This window comes from Kryptolebias marmoratus, linkage group LG20 (assembly GCF_001649575.2).
Source record: "Kryptolebias marmoratus isolate JLee-2015 linkage group LG20, ASM164957v2, whole genome shotgun sequence".
NCBI lineage: Eukaryota > Metazoa > Chordata > Actinopteri > Cyprinodontiformes > Rivulidae > Kryptolebias > Kryptolebias marmoratus.
This window is the reverse complement of record NC_051449.1, coordinates 1,763,072-1,787,345: the sequence shown is the minus strand read 5'-3', so window position 1 is coordinate 1,787,345 and position 24,274 is coordinate 1,763,072. Positions and strand designations below refer to the sequence as shown.

General features: G+C 38.6%; 1 protein-coding gene across 1 annotated transcript in view; it reads right to left on the bottom strand.

The window, feature by feature from the left end:
* vipr2 (vasoactive intestinal peptide receptor 2) overlaps positions 1-24,274 on the bottom strand; it is a 33,321-nt gene that overhangs the window by 8,691 nt on the left and 356 nt on the right. The window contains exons 2-5 of the mRNA XM_017429514.3: positions 12,242-12,350; positions 7,992-8,105; positions 4,425-4,516; positions 27-124 (exon numbers count right to left, since the gene is read on the bottom strand). Coding sequence (XP_017285003.1) covers positions 27-124; positions 4,425-4,516; positions 7,992-8,105; positions 12,242-12,350 — 413 coding nt within the window. The remainder of the gene's footprint in view (positions 1-26; positions 125-4,424; positions 4,517-7,991; positions 8,106-12,241; positions 12,351-24,274) is intronic.

Sequence of the window (24,274 nt, the reverse complement as noted above, 5' to 3'; positions counted from 1 at the left end):
CTGCGTGGATATTCTTCTGCAGATACCTGAAGAGGCAGAGGATGGCGCTCCCCGTGGTGAGAGCGATCAGCGACAGGCTGTGACCCAGAGTGTACAACGTCTGCACCACCACGTAGAACACCAGCTGCAGACAGACACACAGGATTTACCTTCAAATCTGCTTCTTTTTAAAACCACGGCGTCAGAAAAGGTCCCCTACATTTACACAGATTCTCCTTGTTTTCCATAAAATGTTTTTAGTTTTGATCCTGTAACCTAAGAAGACTTTAATAGCAGCAAGAAGGTAATTTAGTTTTTATATTCCATGATTTCAGCTTTATTTATCTGCACAAATAGAAAAACGATGCAATAATCATCCTGTATTATCAAACCTAAACAGGTTAAAGAGCAAACTGCTTTAAAAGCTTAAAGTACGACTGAAGTATATTCTTTCTGTAATTTAAAAGCACAAGCATTAATATTTAATTGTTATTCCTGGTTGCAGCTGCAAATCTGACTGAATCAGCCTCCAGTAAAAGCTGCTGGTTTGAGCTGAAAATACCAGAGAAGACAGAAACACGAGGTGAGAGGTCGAGAAAGGAAAGGATTAATGGAGAAAGACAAAGAGACAGAGGACAGGTCAGTGGCTGGTTCAGCCCAAAACAAGCAAAAACACGCAAACAGGAGGAAGCTGCAGTTACACAACATCAAATAAAACTAAAACCACGAGCAGATCGGAAAGCAGACGGGTGATTTCAGGAGAAAAACACTCAAATCTGTGACTGCTTACAAAACAAAAACAGTTTTCTTCACACGAATGACTTTCATATTGTAGAAATGTTTATCTGAATTCAGCTGAAGCAACCCAACCCACACTTTTTTTATTAGAGATTCATATGACAGTTTTTTCTGTTTGCTTTTGGTCAATATTTGATATTTGCAGCTACCAAGGAAACGAGGCAACCCGACCAGCAAGCAGGGAGGATCCCGCCTGTTTTCCTGCTGATGCTGCATCCGCCAGACAAACCAGGCCTTTTTATTTAGTGGATACAGATCCAACAAAACAGGACTAAACCTAAAATATGTAAACAACTACTTTTTCTAAACAAGCCCAAAAAACTGCAGCCAACGACTTTCAATATTTTCAGGAAAATTGACAGAAAAACGAAGCAGAAAGTCATCTATAATGAGCTGAAATGCCTGCAGGTCTGGATGCTCATAGCTGATTTTTTCCTGAGATCCAAATCATTTGTTTGGCCGTTCACATAATAATTTAAAACCTGAAGCCACCTGCATTCACAGGGCGCTGAAATATGGATGCTACATGTCAGCGTGTTTAAACTGTTTCATTAACTGCGGAGGAGGAGGAGATCTCGCTGCTTCCACTCCAGTGCAGAATTATGACGGATGAAACATGACCGTTCAGACTGAGATCGCTTTAAAAAAGAAAAACCTTTGGATGTGTGACCGATTTATGACAGCGGCCTGAGTCTGATTAGAAAAAAAATTGGGTTTGTTCAGTCTGTCATAAACTAAAAAGTTGGATTCAGATCATTTTTATCTGATATGAACACAGCGTTAGAGTTTATCTGCACATTTAGGTGCTTTTATCTGCAGATATTCATGGTATTTTATTTTCTATTACTGTTTTAATACAAGAATATATCTAAAATATCTAAAATACAAGAATGCTCCTGAGTTTTATTCACAGTAGTAATAATGTCATGATTTTTGTTGTAATGTAGACAATAAACCTCGTGATGAAAACTGAAATAGTCTTTTGACATTTTTAAAGCTCCTCCAGCATCTCAGTGACATCTCTGTTCAGAGCAGCTGTCAATCACAGCTGTCAATCATCACACACCCTGCTCTTTACTACAACTGAGGCGGTTTCAGTTTGAAACTAAAAAAAAATAAAAAACATTACATACAAGTAAACATATTGTCCTGAAACTTAACCTTTAAACTGATTCCAGCAGCAGAAAAGGTTCAAATCAAAACATGAGTAATTAAATTGTTTTTTTAAAAAAAGGATCTGAATCATGTTTTTTTGTCTGTGACAGTAGAACAAAGCTTGTGTTTCCATTTTATAATTAAAGTCTGAGGCATTGCGTGGGATTGTCATTAAAGAATATTGAAGGTTTCTGATCCCATTTTGGTGCTTCCCTTTAATGTTTGGTCTCTGTTGTCTCAGATACTCAGATTCATTAAACCAATTGTGCTGCAGGAGGAAAAAAAACATGTTTGCTGATGAGAAAATGTCATGAAAATAAAACATTCTGCTTCTTGAAAAGAAAGATTCGACGGTGATTGCTCATTCATCAGAAATACGTTGTTTGATTTCTTTTTTCTTAGTTTGTTTGTTGAGAAAATCAAAGTGTTTGTTTGACAGGAAGCTGAAATGATGGAGGGCAAATTTCCACCAGCTTCAGAAAAAAAACCCCGTTTTAACCTACATGAGGAACACGAGTCACATCGACCCGTGAACTTCTTCGAGCAGCCTGGTATTAGGAGTTTGAATCATAAAAAACAACAATTTAAAACAATCAGAACACACTCCTTTAGCTTCTTTGGTTTCAGGTTTATCACGACTCGTAACTCTTTTAATGCGCATTTTATCATTTCTCTTTTAAGCTCCTAAATCTTAAACCAGAACGAGACTTTCTGTAATAATTATTAAAAACAGAAGACATAAACTCTGCTTTTCCTCTGACAGAAGTGGCTTTTAGGCTGGTTGGTGCAGAAACTGGACCAGCAGAGACACAGAGGAGAGGCCGGCTGGAGGTTCTACAAACACAAAGGCCGATTCAGAGGAACATGTGACCCAAACGGGACCACGCAGCGAGGGGAAGCACAGGGGAGCAGCAAATACCACAACAGGGGCCAAAAAAGGCCAAACACTGCCCACCGTGCTCCTCGTCTGTATGGAGGATGAATCAGCCAAACCGCGGCGGCCATGTTGAATCAGATTGACTCCAAAGGTTAATGAGTCGTTGATGTGCGTCCAGTTATTTCTGTATGAGAGTTTTATTAAAGTTTAATGACAGACAGCTATTATATTATCACCTTTCAGGTCAAAAGTTGCTTCATCTTTCATGTTAATCATCACAGCTGAAAGTTTTATTCACACAAACTGGAGAAAATGTTTGCGGATGCACAATCTGGACAATTGTTTTTTAGCAGGCCTTGTTATCACCTGCCACTCAAGGAAGCGATAATGTTTTTGCCTGTTTCTGTGCCGTTAGCAAAATATCTCATTTATCACTGAACGGATTTTATTGAAACTTTCAGAACGTAGTGCAGGGGTGTCAAACCCAGTGACGCAAAGGGGCCAAAATTAAAAATTTGGTCCGAGCCAAGGGCCAATCACAATCAATATTTATTAAAAATTACATAAATTAACCTTGATTTTAGATGCATTATGTCAAATCATTCATATAGAAATATCAATGACCTTTTCCCAGTTACAGATTATACAGAATTTAGAGCAAACAGACTTTAATGAACACAGACAAATAGATCAAACTTCAAAAAGCACATCATTAGAAGTCATTTCTTACGCCTCACTCAGCTTTTAAATGAAGTTTTTAACATTAAAACAGATTTTTATAAAAAGCCATCAACAAAAACCTGATCATACAGAAATTAAAACTATTTATTGTTGGCTTCTGAGTCACTGTCAGAGAAAACTTCACTAATTAGGCTCAGTTTTTTTAAGCAAAATAAGAATCAGAGACTCGATTTGTCCCAGACTGGAGGGCCGGATGAAACGTTACAGAGGGCCGGATTTGGCCTGCGGGCCTTGAGTTTGACACGTGTGACGTAGTGGTTGGATGAACGTCTACGACTTAACTTCTGAAATCAACCCACGTCAAGATGGCTGCCACAGCAAACACAACAATGGTAGCCGCTGAGACTGGCCCCCAGCTTATACTCCGAGCATGAACTGATGAATGGATGAACGTCAACCCTGTCACAGCCATCTGACCTCAAACAACAAAAATGGCTGCAACTCAGCCATTTATACAGATGCAACATCTGAACACCAACAGATCACGCAGAGTCTTAAAATACGGCACAAAATTGGAGTTATTTTCAAAAAAAGACAATCTTAGTCTAAAATACTGGCATGAAAGGCGGCGGGCGATATGCATGCCTTTATGAAATGCAAGGCCTTGAATGAGACTTCCTCCTGGGGTAAAGAGCTGATGTTAGACATGTTGTGACAACAGTTTAACACCAACATCGAAGTGAAAATGGTGTCATTCAGTGACGCAGACGGCCGACAGACGGGCGCTCTCAAACCGCTCACATGCTTCACACCATATTGACCTTTTAGAAACACAGACTGGGGTTAATTAACAATCAGCCCTGCAGGCTTTGTCAATTACAGCCCACTAAAGGTCCAAACTCATCAGAGCTCAGGTGGTAAACGGGAACGGCACCTTGTCCTGGCTCGGGTCCGAGTCGCACACGCTGCTGATGTTGGGGAAAACCTCCGACCAGCCGGCTGCCGTGCAGTTCCTGCTGATGTTACCTGAGAGAGGAGACATTCACAGAAAGCCCAAATAGGTCACTTTGAAAGGAACAAAAAGACACTTTTTAATGAGGCTCCATGACGTCTTACAGCAGAAAAAGATCTGAGAGCCTGGTTTAGATTTTATTGTTTCCATTTACTTGTTTTCAGTTTCACAAAACCTGTTTTTTTACGAGTTTAAACAGCTCATTTAACCAAATGAGTCGAACAGAAACAGCAGCAGCTCACAGACTGACGACTCGGATCAAGTAAAGTTTGAAAACACGTTTCCTCTTCCACACCGAGGACTTCGCAGACAAACCAGCTCTGGAGTCAGGCTGAAATCTTGGAAATATGAAGACCAAAAACAAACTGTGTGACGGTGAATAACTGTTTTTCCAGGCTTTAACCACGATATTTACAGGCAATTACATGATCACTCACTGAGTGAATGGATTTTACTGAAACTGCCAGAAAGTAGTCACTGGGTGTAATATTGCAAACACAGAAATAACTAAAACTGTCAGTTTTACAGATATTAAAGTAACTTTTTGTGTGGCAGTAGCTGAGAGTGATTCCCAACACAAACTCTGAGTGCTAACTGATCTTTGTTTAAAGTTTTAACAAACAATTTGGCGGGCGATATGCATTCCTTCATAGATTTTTTTCAGTTTCCTTTGGGTGAATTTCTTTAAAGCAGGTAAAATCCACGTCCGGACATCAGAGTAAACATTTCCACTTCTTTTTCTTGTTGAAAAGGGGAAAAGGTGGTTTTTTTTTGTCTAAATTAAGATAAAATTCAGTTTGATGAAAGCAGATTTGTGGTAAGTTTGTAACATTGATGTGAAACTGAACCGTGATGGAGAAAAGCAGGAAAACGGTCAGTTTTCAGTTTCATGCAGAAACTTTTGACCTGCTGAAAAACAAACAAAAACTGAAGAAAAACTGAACTATATTAACAAAAAATAAATAAATAGACACTCAGATCCTGAAATACGACCTAAGAAACATATTGAAGAGATTCAAAACATTGTTTTTACATATAAAAGTGTCAAAATGATAAAAAAGAGGCTATAATGGGTCACCGAGCTCTGAGGCTCAGACAGGTTGACAGGAAAAATGTCAAACTGACTGAAAATGTCTAAATGTCTGACATTTTATTGAATTTCCTAAGAAATGTTCTCTTATCTCTCTTAATTTCCCGTGAGATTACAACATGAGTCAGATTTACTAAACTGTCCTCAGTGAGCTGTTAAAGACCACCTCTTTGTGTGACATTCAGCATGAAGAGATGTTTCTGCAGCTTCTGAGAGGGATGCTTTTACCTTAAAGATGTAGAAATTTTATCAAAGCATCACTGAAGCTGTGGGAGTCAAACATACAGAAGTCAGAAACTAAACTCGTCCCTGAAGGATGACTAATGAAGACGGACACGATGACGGGACGTTTAAGAACTGAGAATAATGGAGCCTGCAGTAAATGAAGTTACAGAGAGCTGATGATGATGATGATGATGAGGATGATGATGATACTGGAGGATGCAGAAACCCTGAGGAAGGCTGGGTGATGCAGTCCTTCCAACAACTGAGCTAAGTAAGGGAAATTAAACCCAAAACCTAAAAAGAAAAGTTAGTTTTTTCAGGGAATCAAGCCATGAAAGCACTGATTAATCAGTCAATCAAAAGAGAGTTACTTTGGAATAAAATCTGTTGCATTTATGCATTTTATTTTTTACAGCTCCTAAAGTCCAGCAGACACATTTGGAGATAAATAACGAGCGTTCTGCAGCAAACAAACCACAAACTGAGTCACTAATGAGTAAAAAGTTGCCTAATCTTACTTTTTATTTTGTTCTTCTCTGGGTTTTTAGTTCAGAATTCACCATCTTTGTGCCAAAACTCTGTTTTCACCTCTAAATCCACATTTTTATGTTCAAACGTTCAGAAAATTATTCAAGATTATTTTCTGAATGTTTGAACATAAAAATGTGGCCAAAAGTTACCTTTTTAACGAGGTTGGATCTGTGCTGGGGAGCTTTATGTATTTATTTAGTCATTTCCCTGCAGGTATCTGTTTTACCTAAAGATAAAGGCTTTGCTGTGGAAGTGGTGGAAGGTTTCTGGTGGAAACCCATCACAGCAGTTTAATTAGTGTTTTAAAGAAGAGCCACGTCCAGCAGAGGGACATTATCTGCAGGTCCCACTGCCAAAATCACTGCAGTGCACCGGGAGTTCAGCTGCCTTCAGAAACTCCCAGAATGCTCTGTAAAACGCTGAAAGCATCACTCGCCTGCTGAGTGAAAGTAACCACACTTCTTCCTTAAAACGCCGCCCCCCCCTCCTCCCTTTTGAAGTTTAGTTGCCTGTAGTGGCCGTCTTGAGTCATGTTGACTCCAAAGGTTGATCAGTTGTAAATATCCATCTAATGATTACTACCTGCAGGTTTTATTAAAATATGTCCAGTAGTTCATGAGATATTTTGATAACAGACACACAAACACAGGTAAAAATTATAACTACAATATTTATAATATAAAAATTAGGATTTCTTCCAGGTCTAATTGTCCTTTGAACTTCTTAGCTTCTGCTTTTTGGTAATAATGAATGAACATTGTGTCTAAAATAAAAGAAATTAAATCAGTTGATTCATTGATTTATTCTCTGAAGTTAGAGCAGCTTAAAGGTGATATTTTATTTGACATTTGTGGCAACATTTCCATGCTGAGAAGCTTGTATCGAAGAGAAAATCAAAGCAAAAATCATATTGAATATTCAAGTTATTTTAAGTGTTCTTATTTGAGGTGTTAAGATTTTTTAAAGGTTCTTTATTTAAGTATAAAAAAGTAAAAGATCTGTCATTTCCTGGTTCTTCAACACTTTCATCAATAACAAGATCATAAAAACATACAGTCACATTAAAGAGACCTGGGTCCAGTTTTCTGCAGATGTCGAAGGTTAGTTTCTGTAATAATTCTGCTTTCTTTCTGTAAAATCTTTCAGTGAAACGCGGCAGAGTGAGTTCTGGCTCTGAAACAAGCTGCTGGGCGCTGACTGAGCCTCAGTCAGAGCGGAAACTTAAACCGTCATTTGGTCACTAGCTGGAAAAATGTGAGTTCAGAAAGAAAACCACTGACCGAACACTCAGAGTCCCAGGGACGGAGGCGGGAAGTGAGGGGAATTCACGGGACAAAAGGACAAAGTCTTCGCCGTTTAATTCATCTTCTTACTGACTTAAATACACTGAAAGTGATCTGCAGATGTTTAAACCTTGAGTTACAAGAAATCCTCTGTAAAAACTAATTTAGTGGAAATCCAGGCAGAATGATGCAGAAAATGATGATAATTTATTCCCCTTTTCCTTCTGAAGTCAAAGGGTAAAATGATATAAATGGTAAATCTGAGACAAATACGATCGACTCCATCTCAGGCAGCAGTATGGCAACAGATAAAGAAATCAAACTGAGAAAACATTGTTTCATTGATAAATGGCTGCTCACCGTTTCTGCCGAATATCGTCCTGAGAGCTCGAGGGCACGGGATGGTGACGGTTTCTCCAAACTCGGCTCGCTCCCAGCAGGCGATGTTGTCCCAGGCTCCTCTGCAACCCGGTTCTGCTCCGAAACAAAATCAACTTCATGAATAAATGCTTGGTTTTTATTGTAGCAGATGCAAAATGAAGACGCGACTTCAGCGTGATGTTTTTAAACATTTCACTGAGATTTTAAATCAAAAAAAAAAATTTCTTTACAGTTTACACATCAGCATTTAAAAATCTTAACAGGATGTAAGGATGGGACAGTTTTTTTTACATTTACTCCCAGAAATTTCTAAATTAAACAGCAGACATTTAGTAGTAATGCATCTTTGATGAACTGTGGTCGAGTCAGACTCAGTAATATTCACATCACAACAAACACACAGCAACAATTACAGGACTGTGAGGAGATTAGATGTCCAGGGCTGCACCCACACCACACTAATTAACATCCTCAAACCCATCTGAACAGAAAAGAGAAATGTGATTCTGACTGGAGGGTGGCACCAACACCCCCCTGAACCCCAACAAACCCTGACAGAAATAACTCTTCCAGCTTTCAGTTTGAGCTTTAATGGGTGCCACGGTGAAGATGACAAACAGTCAGCTGGGCTTTTTAGTGATCGATGGATGGAGACAGGATGAAGGATAAACTGGAGCTCTTCTCCACAGCATCACTGCTAAACATCCGACCTGAAGGTGCCTCAAAGTGAAGCCATAAAAAGAAGCCATTTGGAGGGGAACAAACGGTAGTCTGCTTTCACAAACTTATCTTGCTCAGCTAAAGAACATCATCTGGAGCTACTTAAAAATCTGAAGGATTGCTGTTTTATTAGGAAATATTTTGCTGACAAATCTGCTTTGAATTGCAGACAAACCTGTCCTCATCTTCAAAACAAAACAGTCATGATTATATACTAAATCATAAAAATACCCTTTTAAAAGCTCTCAGATGTATCTTTTTAAATCAACATTAATTAGTAATTCTGTAGTCTGAATCTAAGCAAACATTTATCAGTTTCTTGGCGTATTTTAAGCCGTTGTTGCAGCTTAAACTTGATAAGATGGACAAACGGTAAGGTGCGTAGGATGGACAGGGGGTCCACTCTTTGTCCTTCAGCTGATGAAGATGAGACGGAAAGAATTTATCTGTTTATTGAAGGATATGTCTGTTGGCTGGTGGATCTGTCGCCTTTAAATCAGGCGTGAACAGCACAGATTTTAGACATGTTTTTATCAACTCGCAGAAAATGACCCAAAATGCTGCAGTAACTATGCCAGGCCTGTATGTGGCGCTGCAGCTCTGTCACAGAAATACAACGTAAAGAAAATATGGAGCATACACTCCTTATTGTAAACAACTCTAAACGACGAGGATAACAAATTCAAGAGCAAAATATGAGGAATTTGTAACATTAAATTACGATTGACCGGGAGTTCTGTCGGTCCAAATCTGCAAATAAAAAAGAATTTCTTGCTCAGTACACATGAGGGACCTCTGGAGGGATGAGTTTTTATCATTTTTTGTGTTTTTCGATTCTTATGCATCATTTTATTTTTGCGTGGCCATTCCCTCTGCTTGTATAACTTCTCTTTGACATCATTTCTATATTTTGTTACACTGAACTTTAAAAGGTGCACCACGTTTGACCTTCCAACTGGCTCCCAGTGGATATTTAATGCTTTAAGTGAAAGCTATTCTCATCTTGACCTTTTTGTATACATTCTGCAAAATAAAAAGGGGAGAAAAAAGCTAAATTTAGATTCCATCAGCCTGCAGAACTTGTTATAGCAATAGATTGAGAGGAAAAAGGAAATTGGAGGTAAAGTGGTGGAGGAGAGGAAATATCACACAGCCAGGGAGGCTAAGAGAGGACAAAAACAGGAGAAGAGGGGAAAGAGTGAGAGTGCACACGTCCCGAGGGTAAAACGGCTCCAACACAGATCCAGATTCAGCGGTGCATGAAGAAAAACTCCATCTAAGTGATCCATCCTTTCACAGAAACACATCAGGGGCGAGACCGCAGGTTTCAAGCAACAACTCACCAAAAAGCACAAAAGTTCAACAAACTGACTTCCTGGTCTGTGTGACTGCATTCCATTAACCTTCGAGAACTTCATGCATTCTCTGCAGGCCATCTTTGATCCATTTTTACTACGACGTTCACAGGTTTCCAAAAATACCCAACATGTCAGACTGGTGCAGCAGTTTCTGCAACACTTTTATAAACAGCTGCAAATATCCCCTCCCAAAAAAACCAGCAAAGACGATAAAATGCATCTAAAAAAAAGCACACGTTGAAATAAAGAGGAAAAATAACTGGTAATTAAATATTACAACCTTTTTTAGCATCATATTATGGATGTATCACTTTAAAACTCACCTTCAGCACTAAAAGATGCAAATGCACAAAGCTAGAAAAATACCTGCTAAGAAACGATGACGGATTATGAACAGTTTTCTTTACCAAAAAGTCCATCATGAAAATTTCAAGCCAAACCTTCATGCAGATTTCTTTCTTGCTGTCAGCTCAGAGATGTAGTTTGTGACCTTAAGGCTTAGAAGTTGATGAATGATGCATGACAAAGCAGCTTTTCTTGTTACTTTTTTATTTTAACCCCCTGATTGGTGCAACGGTTTAAAACAGAAATATTGTCTGAAAAATTCAAAACCCAACTTCATGTTCTTATTATTTGATTTCAAACCTTTCAGACTTTCATTTTTGAATCATACAGGATGACTTTTTTCTTTAATGACAGATAAATAAAATCTTCAAGGCAGCTCTGGGAGTTTCTTGCTCAACTTTCTTTGAATATTTAACTCATTTGCTGTCCTCCCAGTGACAAATGTTTGGCTGTCTGGAACCTTTCCAGAGATGTTGTGGACTAAAAACCGAGTGTTAGCAGAGTCTGTGCAGACATGTATACAAAGTTACATCTACTCCAAGCTACAGCCAAGTTGTTGATCCCAAAATGCAGGCCAGAGTTCAGGAAACTTCAATAAAACTTAAACTTTATTCAACTCAAAAGGCTGTTGGTGCAGAAGACACCAGAACTGAGCAGCACACAGGAAACTGCTTTCAAAACCATTAAAAATGTCAGAGAAAACCTAATGAACAGCAGGAATAGTCTACAGACAAGAACAAAACATGCTTAAACTGCTGAGCGCAATGAGAAATAACTCAAACCAACACAACCGTGATCATGACAGAGAGTGTCCATTCTGACCCCGATTTTCCTGCAATCGAATCTCTCAAGATTTAAATACAAACATCTGAATGCACAGAATGGTTGTAATAAACAGAAAAATAGTCACTGAGAAGCAGAGGAATAAGATTCTTACCGCTTAGTTTCTGCATTAAATCCAGATTCCACTTTTTAACTTCTTTTTTTAAGAGTGAAAAACATTTTTCCAGAGCCGGCTCCTGCTCTGTGACTTAAAGTAAAGTAGGCTTTAATAGTAAGACAGAATAATAACGCACAAGAAGAGGAAATTATTGTTGCCTTTGTCTAAATTTGGACAGGCAGAGATGTGATTGCATGCAGATCTAGTTACAAGAAGGATTGAGCTGTAATCCATTCAAACAGATTTTCACTGCATCAGATTGATAACAGAAAATGACCTGAACTGAAATTAGATTGTTTTTTATATCAGAAACAGCAGGATAAAAAAATAAAACCCCAGCATGAAGCTGGGCAGATAAAACCCCGAGAACCTCTGTCTGCTACATGTTTTAGGTTTTAAAAAATAACTTCAGCTTCTTGGAGGAACGAGCACAAGCTCCCCGCAGCTTTCCCAAACACTGATGATTAATTTAAAAATGTCTGTTTTTAAAAGTCAGCCGCCTGAGTGGGATTATAACGTACTGCACCATAATAAAAACTGCATACTCTGCAAGTTTTCACCGTGTTCCTGCATCACACAAATATGTGGACACTAATTATGTTTTCTTGTTTGCTGTAAACCTGTAAACAAATGAGCGCGCGCTGGTGAAAATACAGTAATTAGGTCAGTCCCTAAGCTGTCCCTGAAGGATGTGAGCAAAATAAATTAAGCACGACTCACAGAGTTACAGGATCCACTTTATACCAATCTGAACTTTAAAAGGCAGGGCAGTGTTATATGGTTCTTATTGGGAAAACTGTAAGATTTTTATTTTTATTTTGTATGGTTGTGACAAAACGATGCAGATATCTGGAGGTTGGAGTTACCTTTAATGTTGCCGGCAGCCTCCTCCTCCTCTTTCAGCCTCTTCACGCACTCCGCCTGGTCCTTCTCCACCTCCTGCAGGAAGTTACACGTTGGATGTCGGCCGTCAACCTGCAGCAGAAGCAACAGGAAGTAAAGTTTAAGCTGTCACCTATCGTCTGGTGTCATTATGTAAAAAAAACCCATTACTTTCTGTTGGAAAGAAATGCAGGAAATGCTTGAATTTTGTATCTTTTAAAATAATCAGGTAAGGTGAAAGGTGGGTGATCATGTAAATGCTTGTGTTTGTTTGTCTGTTAGTAAAATATCCCATAAACCACTGGACAGATCTGAACAGAAGTGACTTCAGCAGGCCTAGGATTCTTTGTAGAAAAGCATCTCTCCTGCTGCTTTTAATGCCATATTTTTAGACTGAGATAATCCTTTTCATCCTGTTGAGAAATGACTGAATTTTAGCTGCTTTAGTCAAACCTTGAAGCTGTTTTTGTGTGATATCACGATACGTCACAGTCAGTGTGCGCTCTGAATGACTCTCAGCTACTACCACGTCTGTAAAACTTGTCAGGTTGGGCGGAGACTCATCTTGGTTCCAGGAAGAACAAAAACAAAAAGCTGACGAAGCAGCAAAACCAAACAATAACAAACAAAACGTAGCACAAACAAGAGGCAAGACGAGGGGAACCAGACACCACATGAAGCAACAACAGACCAGTGAGGAAATGGAGGAGATGACCCGGTTTTAAAAGCAGAGGGTCATTAGGGGAAGTGGGCACAGGTGAGTGATAACTAACAAGCAGCAGGTGGAGATGAGCAGGTAAACAAGTGATAACAGAGGACAAGTGAATGATGACAGGAATGCAAAAACATAAAGACAACCAAAAAACAAAATAAAAGACACAATAAACCCAAACTGCAACATGAAAAACATTAATAATACAAAAAGGAAAACTGACATTTTTTTAAGTTCAGTTGGCTGTGGCAGCCATCTTGAATGGAAGAGGAGAGACTTCCATCAAAGCCCAAACTTTATAATAAACTTGTTTTGTTTCACCTCTTGAAGCCGAAACACTGCAGCTAAAAACAGGAAGACACGAGGAGGAGACAGCAGCAGATGGTTACCTGCAGCTCAGAGCAAACTGCTGATCAGGGAAACAGCCTTTATTCATGTCATTTTGATTGTGGATGGAGGAAAATATTTCAAGTTGATACACAAAGCCTGTGAATGAAGACACAGCAGCTATAAGCAGCTTAAAGCAATCTGCCACTTCCTGTCTTTGTTTAAACCCAGACAGGAATTACTGGATGAGCCTCAGAAACTCTGAAGACTAAAGTGACCACAAAGAACTAAGAATTTTCCACCGTATCATGTGTTTAATATGTAAAATATCAACTTTCAGCCGATTCAAAGTGTTTTAAAAGACAGATTTATTAAATCATCCTCTCAGGTCACTGATAGCAGAAACAACCTGCGAACTCCAGGCTGCTTTAATTTTATTTTCGAAAGGATTAATTCTTATAAAAGAGATTTAAATTTAAGCTGTAAAATCCCAGCAGCCTTTGCTTCAAGGAGGGGGGAGATTACTGCCACTTCTCATTAGCTGCATCATATGGCCCACATTTAATCCATCGCTTGTATCCAGTTTTACATTTTATTTACCAAATTAACTAAATAAACAGACGCTGTTGTGGCAGCTTAAAGTTTAAAAGTAAAATTCTTCAGTTGTTTTTTTTGTTCTCTGGTTTCAAATAAATATTTTAAAAGGGGAAAATGGATTTAGGAAATTGGCTTTGGACAGCAGCTTCTTTCAGTTTATATGTTTGTTTTAAGATTGGGCTAAAAATAGGACAGAGGAGAGGCTGAAGGAGTCGACCCGCCCAGCGTGATGGAAAGGAGAAAACAGGAGGTTTGTCTGAAAATAATGTCAAAACTGCTTTTCAGCAGCAGTAAAGCTGAGTTAATCTGCTCCTAATACAGAATTAAATTCACTCATTACATTTTTATATTAGACTGTTTGCTGTATAAAAAAATGTGACATAATGTGGATGTTAAGTGTCCCCATCACATACTCAGAGGTCTGACAATCTCAGAAGGTGACAGGATTTCATTTATTTCTCTATATTCTCAATTGTTGCATTAATTACAACAAAGACTGCTGCCTTCATTTAGGTTAGTTCAGTATAAATATAGTAAAAAACTCTTTTATCCTGTCATTAAACCTATGAAACAGCGTTACATGTTCTCCCAGCAGTCCGGTAAACTTCTCCCAGGCTGCAGCTCTTTCTCCTCCTGCATGAGGCCGAGCTGGCCGGCATCCAGTTTGCTCGCATGCAAAAACATGCACGCACAAAGTGGCAGCTTAACCGCAATTTCATGCATCAAACACCAATAACCATTTATGCAAGACGGGAGAACAGATTATGGTTCAGTTCTGGCTCCCATCAAACCAGACGAACTGAGCTGCAGGAAACTCCAGCCGAGTGCGGAGATGACCGAGGCAGACGGGATGATCAAAACTCTCAGAGATAAACTCACATCCTGATTGTTGTTTTACTTATACCATCCGTATTACTAGAGACTTCTTTACTGTTGCCAGAAGTTCCAGGAAACGAGTCGGGAGAGATTTGATCACTTCCTGCTTCAACTCAAGGAAAAATGTCTGCCAAAACACACGACTCATCAAAAAGAAAAAAGAAAAACAACAATTGCTCCAAAAATTTGACTGACAAGAACACAGAAATCAGTGTGTAATAAACACAACATGACATACTCACATCATTTTAGGGCCTGCAAAATATGAAATCAAACAAAATGGTTCTCCTGGAGTGTATTAAAGGGGGCAGTTTGAAAGAGTTTTCTCCAGAGGTTTTTCAGATATACTGATATGCAACTCTGGAATGTGGGTCCACACTCAGTGTAAACAAAACACTTGCCTGAATCTGCAAAAAAACACACAGAAGCTTGAGTCACAGGATTGACCTGCATCAGGCTGACCGCAGGTTGTGTAGGTAAATAAATACGGTGGAATCTGACAGTTGTAGAATATAAGAGTGAAACTGTTGTTAAAAAAACCTGTCATGAATAAATATGTAGGATTAAACAGTGTGATAAAGACAAAAGTCTGCATTCAAACTCTTTCAAACATACAAAACTTCCAGAGGGTTTGACCTATTTTCAGTAACTTCTGCTGTTTCTGCAGGTAAACAAACACAAGTGGTAGGTAGCACAAAGTTAGATCACAGATTTTTAGGTTTAGGGACATATTCATCATCAATATGAGAAAAATATCCTGTGGATTTTGCTTTAAGCAGCTTTAAGAAACATCTGCTAGAAATAAAAACTGTAACAAAAGGAAATAAAACATAATTTTAATTGGATTTGATCCATGCATTGAAGCAACAAATAAACTTTTTAAAGCTAATTCCTGATAAAACTGTTTGCAAGTATAATTTCTTCCTGTTTCATCAAAAATAACTTCCAGCTGCAAAACATCCTACGTGTCCAAGAGCTGTCTTCACGAGAATTCCTCAAAGTGAATCAAAAAACTGAAACTTAGCATCACATTTAACTGTAAAAGCCTTTTGGACAAGACACAAATTATCCTCAAAAGACGGTTCAGCTGCTTTCTGTTCAACACAAAGGTTTTATCACAGCAGACTCACGGAATAAAAAATGGAATTTTCTAGAGATACGTCTGACTGGGATGAGAGATGACAGTGAACAGGCTTCGTCTGTCCTCCAATGGATTAAGTTATATTTATAGAGCACGAGTATAAACTGGTGCATCAGGTGCAGCTGTGTCCAGAGAAGCAGAACAGATGTTCAGGAGGACAGAACAGAGACATGAGGGGATTCCTCCTGGTTTGTTACAGTAGCCAAAAGTCTGACACTTATTTAAATGTGAAAGTGGAGAGAAAATTCATTTTCTGGCCGGGCGGCTGAGCAAATCTGTTCCTGTCAGATGCTGCTTTGAGGGGCCTCTTCTGCCAACAGCGCTCTCTCGCTCCTCTCACCGTCCTCTTCAGTCTGCTTTCCATTTCCGTCTCCTCTTTGAAGGCTTCAGGTCCTCAGGTCCCACACCCGTATCACAGCTGTGTGTGAACAGACGTCACACATGATCGACTCGTACTGATGACTGGGTCACTTCAAACAAGTAAACACTTGACTCAAAGAACACTGCCATGATTTCAGGAGATTTCATGTCAGTGTCACGCTGAATGTCGATGAGCCTCATTAGAGTCCATGTATCAAATGTTCTCAGCTGCCCGAATAAAACACCACAAGACAGAGACAACTCACAGTGGCAGAGTTGTTTCTTTACTAACATTTCAGTCCCAATCTGTCTTAGTAAAGAAAGAGCTGAATGGAAAAAGGAAAGATGTCAGTTTTCTGACATTGGTGAGGCCATGATCTTCAGTGCAACTTCTGAATCAAGAATCTCACTGGGATTCAATGGTTGGCGGCTAATTGGGGGAAAATTTACGAGGGAGTCTTCAAAACGTCTTAAAATCTTGATATATGAACGACTTATCGCTCTTTGAAGGAATGCATATCACCCTCTGCTTTCAATGCCAGAGCTTTAAGTTAGGCTCATCTTCTGATGAGGAATGATGGAGCTGTTTTGGTCAAACCTTGAAACTAACATTAATTTTGATGTCACACAGCCTGTGCCACGTCAAATTTGAGCTTAATATCTGTAAAATTTTCATAAGATATTTTGGTAACAAACAGAAACTCAAACAACAACATTATCGTCCACCTTTCTGTGATAAAAACGGTTTAGAGTTGTAATCAGTCACTGTTTTTTTGGCCGCAGATTCCTGCAGAAACAGAGTGGATCAGACAGCTGGGATCATGGGGTTTCTCACTGATTACTCTTCATCAAAGTAATCAGGGAGACTTGGAGGAATGCAAATACCTTTTAGTAGAAAGGTTAGTTTATGCAAGAACTTTTCTTCTATCTCTCCTGACTGAAATCCTGATTTTTTTCCTGAGTGATTTGGACCAAATCTGTTCAGACTTCATCTGCAGGGATGCAGCATCAGACAGGAAAGACTGCTGCTCATCTCCAGCTGTTTTTTTAGGGTAACAGGCCAACTACTCTGACCCGTAGGTCACATCTGCCCCAAATCAAAAAGAGATATAAATAAACAAGAGTCCACAAATATGACTGTTGACCTCTGGCTGGACCCCGAAGCATGACCCCACCCAGAGTTCACCATCTGCTGCAGGCTTTCTTGGTTACTCAGAGGATTCAGAGCATCATCATCATCATACTACTGTCCCAAGACCAACAGGGCATAAAGAATGGTTTAAATAAAGAATCAGGATTTTATTAAATAGAAAATGGAACGTCTCAGATTGCTTTTGGACTCATTCTCCAAAACAAATCCTCCTTCAGAAAGATCCAATCAGGGAGCTGCAGCATGCATCTGCACACATTTCCATCATTTGTGTTTAATGAAGATGTTTGTTATTTAAACCCCCTTTTTAGCTGTCTGTATGGTGCTTTTCACACATCAGTGCAGCACTTACAGTAAAGTAAACCCTCAAAGCATTTTCTTTGAATCATGTCCTGCTTCTTGTGAGCCTTACTCAGAAGTTGCTCCAGAGTAGATTTCAAAAAGCATCTGATACAAAAGATCTCCAGCTGTGTCGCATATGAGTCAACAGGCAACAGTGGATAAAGAAAGTACAATTTTCTGACACTTATGTGCGGCTTTAGTAAGCAACGTTCTGCTGGAAACTTGAAATACAGCCAGATTTGTAACATGCAAACGATGGCTGTTATCTGAAAGACAAATATAAACCTTTTTGTTCAAAACAGCAAAATAATATGTTTTTCTAATCTAAAATGGCTGTAATGTAAACCAAAGGACTTCTGTACAGCTTAGTCTCTGCATACATGCCTTCAATCAAACACATTTATTCATCTTTAAAGGAAAAACAGTGGAGCCATGTAACACAGCAGGCGGCCTGCATCACCAAACAACCTGCCACTGATACACGAGAGCCAAGCTGCAGTCTGAGTCCCTCCATGAATCACAGGTGAGTCAGCTCCACAAACACCCCAATTATCCCCCAGACCCATGAAACATGCGTGTGCACATCCCTTTTCGACTCGTGTGGGTGGTTCTTCTTTTCAAGGAGACACTGAAGACATTTATGACACAATTACTCCCTCTGAAAACAAAGACTCAGCATCTCAGATGGTTTAATTCAACTAATCTCATCTGCTTCTGCAGACTTTGTGCTATTTTTGTCATTTATAAATCAAAAAACAAGAAGATGGGTGTTTAAAAACATTGTCCTTTTTAAAATCTGATCCATCTTTTGACTTCTTATGCTACTTTTAGCTTTTAGCTATATCGCTCCTTTTGGCTATTTTCAGCTAGTCTTGTGCCACTTTTAGCTTTTAGCTAACCTTTTTCTGTTTTTATTTAGTACTTTATTCTTTTGGCTGGCCTTTTAGCTTTTACTTGGTCTGTTGCCTTTTTAGCTAGCCTTTTGCTTCTTTTATCTTTTAGCTATGTATGTAGATATAATTGTCATAAGCTATAACAACTAATCCTGGTAAAACAATCTGAATTGTATTAACTTAACTTTGTTAAGCCCCTTGAATAAAACTTCTAATTGGATTCAAGGCTTGAAAAATCCAACAATCTATGAATGTTTCTATATTTTTGGTGGTAAGTGAGAATAAAACTTCAGAATGATACTGAAATCACTGTCTGCTTGTTTTAACCTTTATTTAAATCAATGTTTTAGTCTCTAAAGGTTCATGTTCTTTCTGTTGTTCTGGTTTTGGGGGATGCATGTGTGGGATGGATTACTATAACATGTCAAGGTGGGATTAACTTTGCTGAACATATAATCCAGTGGAGAAATAATATGCAGCTGGTTTGATAAATTGTTCTCTAAATGCTCTGAAAGGGTAGGAATGTGGATGTGGTGAAGGGTTTGTGGGTCCTAAAGCCTCCTGATCTCTCTGAATGTAGGAGATCTGGTCTCTTCTGTCTATTACCAGCCCTGACAACTATGAGCCATGTTTCATATACAGGAAATACAGATTTGGATTCTCAGATAAAATGCGAGCAACTGAAGTTCACGTCATCCTTTTGCTCGTATCTTTTGGCTCCGTGCACTTAAACGCTGACGCCATCACGTTTGTTACCATGGCGTTAAACAAACCAGTGTATCTCTGTGTTCAGTTTGATTAATTTGAACTCTTTTTAAAGCTGCAAATCAAACCCTGGAGCAGACTAAACAACTGGAGCAAGAAGGTCTAAAAGGACGTAGGGCTGTGATTTTACAGGACAGAGCAGCCAAAAGATTACTGTTTGTTACGCTATTTTAAACATTAATTCATCGCTGTGACAGACTGGAAAGTCTGTTGCAGGATTAACCAGTGAACTATTATCAGACGAGGTGCTAAAGTGAGACCAGATTCATGAGGATGAATCGTTCTCTTTTCGCTGCAGAAAACCAACATTAATCCAGCTGCAGCGACCTGCAACACCTCCTACTGTTCCTGTTTGAGAAGATTCAGCTATGAAGGCACAACCCACAAATTTACAGGTCAGGAATATTCCAAAAGAAAAATCAAAGTCTCCTTAAATGCTAATAAATCAGCACATCAAGTAACTCAGAGCTTAACATCTTGGCTAAATTAAAGCATGAGTTTGGTTTCGATCCGGTTGTCTTGCACATTTAAAGCCAACAGTTCAGTGGAAGCTGTGCAGCTGGTGCATCTTTACTGGCTGCTTTAAAGCACGTAAACTAACCTGGTTAGGGTTGCAGAATGATAGTGTTTAATACTACACACTGTATATCTGTAACAATGATCATGATTGCAAACCAGAAGCAAAAACAAAAACTAACTGCAAGAGTTATTTTCATCTGAGTTCTTTGTGATTCATGCCAACAAATACGGACCAATTTTTAAATTATTTGATCCAAATAAGCTTTATGTAATCATTTCACAATGTCAAATCTTAACTGCAGTGCAGACTGGCTGATAAACTGGCTCAGAACCAGACTAAAGTCATTAAATACCCAGGAAACCAGGGAGTTTAGTGTTCGAGATTCAGCTATCAGGTTGAAACAAAAAAAAAAACCACGGTGCTGAGAGCTAACTTGCACTAATATTGTTTCAGTAGTAAACCTCTTGGCTGCAATATTTAGATTCTGAATAGCAATTTGCAGCTTTGCTAATCTAAACAAAACACACATACAGAAAAACAAACCTACACTCTGACTATTAATATTATTTATTACATTTATCAAACATTGGACACACATTCAGTATGAATGGGTTGGGTTTTTCCTTTACTTCAGCTTTAATTAAAATCCAGAAAATGAAAAATTCTGATCATTTTAATTTACCACACATAATTTAAACTATAGAATACAGCTAAAAGAAAAAAAAAAACAAGAGGATTTTCTTCAAGGAACGAACTTCCAACATGGTGTTAAAGCACCAGGCTGTAGTTTCTCCTGTTCTGTCAAATATCAACACTGGACCTGAAATAATGACAGTATGAGTTTCAGCTTGAGCCGTCTGAGCTGTTCTCTCCACAGAACATAACAGGATTTGTGTTGGATCCATGCAGCTCGTATCCTGACAGATGAGCTGAATGTCGCTGTGGAAAAGAGATTGTTCCCACCTGAGTCTCAGGAAAAAAGCTCAAAGCTTCGCAGCCTTATTTACTGAATGTCAATCTTTGTCGTTTATGCTTAAATTACAAGTCTGTCACAGTTCTGAGATCTGTTCTTTTAACTACTGTCTGTGTCCACAGTGCATTGCTCTAACTCCCACTGTCTAGAAACTCAAACTCTGACTTCACCACCCTGATGAAAAGAAAATCTGCAGATGTAAACCACGTCTACATTTTCCTACAGGAAAAACGTTCAGAATGAGACATTGTGTGAACTGAGAATGCTTCCATTGCTGAAGCTCAGCTCATGCTTTTTTAATTGTTTTATGGTTTAATGTACAGCAGTTTGTTTAAATGCATGTGTGAGTATTTGTCCGTTTCCCTTGTTAAATGGTTTAGTCAGCAGCTTTTATACACCACGTTCTTCTGTTTGCGAAAACAAAAACCTACTTTCCGGTGACATTTTCCCATTGCTTCAATTTGCCATAATTTATAATTCTCTTAAAAACACAAAGAAAGCAGTTATTCCTGACATTTAAGAATCTGAACCAGGGGAATGTTTGGCATTTTTGTCTAATTAAAGTGGAGCTTTCTCTGCCTCTTTGTTTTAATGTGAAGCCCACGGTTAATGTCTTCTTTTATGGCGTACACCAGAGTATTTAGTTTCTTGGCTGTCCACCAAAGGAGACAGAAATGTTCATTGAAAAAGTTAAATATAGACTGAAACCACCCCCACGTGGAGTTTTCTGCAGAGCAGCGATACAGCCTGGTACTAACAGGATACTTACTGGGTAACATAAAGAGTACTTACTGGGTATCAGAGGGTAATTACAGGAACAGGGCTGTATTATGAAGTGCTCTACTTAAGGAGTAACATCCAGGGTACTTACCCAGTATTTTATTCTGTAATTACCTTATATGTTACACTGAATGTTCCTCAGCAGGTACCCTGTGTTTTATCCAGTAAGTACCTTGTATATTACCCTGTGTATTACTATGTTACCCCATATGCTGTATTATTTATTGCTGCAGTTTTTAAAACAAACGATACAGCTTGGTACATCAAATTTCCTATCAGCACAGAGTTACTTTTTGCAAATATACTGACCAAAATCCAGACGGTTTTTCTTAGATGGTAAGGATCATAATCAACACAAGATGAAGCTTTAAGCATCGGTGTTCAGTGAAGATTTAATAAAACCAGGTTCTGTTCCAAACCCCGGCTCGGTTTAAACACAGGTTCTGACCAAAAGGCACCTTAACCACATGAATTTATTTGGAAATCACTTTGGGTCAACAGCATTTACGTTTTCTCTGCACGACATTGGTCGTTTCTTCCAGTGCAGCATTGCTGAGGTGTTGATAATGGCCAGAGTCCAGGTTCTGGTTCTGCTTATTGTCTGGTGTGTCATTTCCTGAATTGCACATTGATTCTGGCATGTAGTTGGCACACTGAATCTGAAAGGGCACAATGTTTTGCAGCCATGGAGACTCTGACAGCAGATGAGAAAGTTTAAATCGAAACCTTATTTTTGCCACACGGCAGAAAAAATATCATCCCAGAATTTGATGCTCTGGGATGATATCACAAACATTTTATTTACTCTCTAACTCTCAGCTTCACAACCAAAAACGTGACTGAGATTCCTGAAGCGCTTTACTCCTAATCCACGTTTTAAAAACGTAGTTACCACTACTGATCTGTAGACATTCTCACAGTTTTTCTGTGGAGTGACCTTTTAGCGCAACATCTTTGAAGCTCAAATATCAAAAACTACCTTTTAAACTCTTTTTTTTGTAAATGCTACAAGGGCATTTGAAGCATGATGCTCATTTTATGAAGCGCTCTGCTCAGACACAACAAACGCATTCAGAGCATTTACATTTCTGGGCTTTTGTTTTGTTGATGAAGGAATAATGGAACATTAAGTATAAAGAAGCCAACAGCAGAAAATAAAGTCAAATGTCACTAAATGATTCAGATTGATTTCTGTGTTCACTCATTTGTAGCCTCAAGCAAGAAAGACACTCAACTCCAACTGGAGAAAAGACAATTAAATAAAATTAGTGACGGAGTGAGAAGATGGACTGCAGAACAATCTGTGCCCGGGTGCAGCGTTCGCTGCGTATCTGAGGTGGCAGCGTTCAGAGCTCGCATGAGTAATCGCACATTCGTTTGGGGTGAAGTGAACTTTTTTTAAACCCCCGTCTGCTTTTAGTGCAACGAGGCTGATGGGCAGAGACAGAGGGAGCATTTCCACTGTTTGTCCTGCGAGGTGGATCAACACTGAGAGGGCAGATAATGTGTGACAGACGGGGGGGCGGGGAGCAGGATAATTGCTGGAGGATGGCTTGAAGAGAACAGGCAAACAGTGAGGGGTTATTTCCACAAATGATCTAAATGATGAACACTGAGACGCTGCAGCTTCACTGGTTAAAAGGTCTGGGGCTGCTCCCACTTTTGTTTAATGTTGAGATTAATCAGCTAAACCCTTCACCTAAAATATAAAAGATTAAAGAAGTGTTTACATAATTTTAATATGCAGATTAGCTTGTTTGATTTGGCTTAAGTTACACAAAAACTGCATTTAAAAGCCACTGACTCACTGTTTAAACTGTCTGTTTCCCTTTGATAATTAATGACCGTGAGCCCGACATTGTTTTAATTAAATCTTTATAAACTTCAGACATAAACAGCACATGTTCTGACCTATTTGAAGCTGAAAGAAATTGTGAGCATTGGTTGAAAAAGGCATCAAAAAGACGTCTCAACTGTCCATAAACGTCTCGACTGAAACAGATGTTTTAGGAAATTCTTTTAGTTGTCCATTTGTCTAAATGGATATTTATAAAATACAGCTAATCAAAGTCTAGTTAAAGTTTAATTTTCTCCTTTAGACCAAATATAATTTACTTTTACTGTAGACATAAAGACCATTATATGTCTAAAAGATGTCTTTATATTTAAACGGACACCTGTAGGACACTTTAAACAGGTTAGTGGACTTTAGACCAGCAGGAAGGTGCAACTAAATTATAACTGCATACATATTTATATACTATTGCATAAAATATTAGTCAAATGTTAAATTTATCACAACCAACAATCTCAGAAAAAACATTAAACAGTAGGAAAAAGTAAAGACTTTTAGTGCAACTGAATAAATCTAAAAAAGAAACAGTAAATACATGCATTTAGCCAAAAAAACGTCATGTTTTTTTTTACTTTAACAGGGTTATCAAAATATAGTTTTACAGTTTTAATTGAAATACCAGTTGAAATGTGTTTAGCATTCAGGAAAACAGCCTATAGGCAATAAAAAGTAATTAATGAAGACAATATTGAGCAAATTAAGATGTTAATGAAACCAATTAACTCT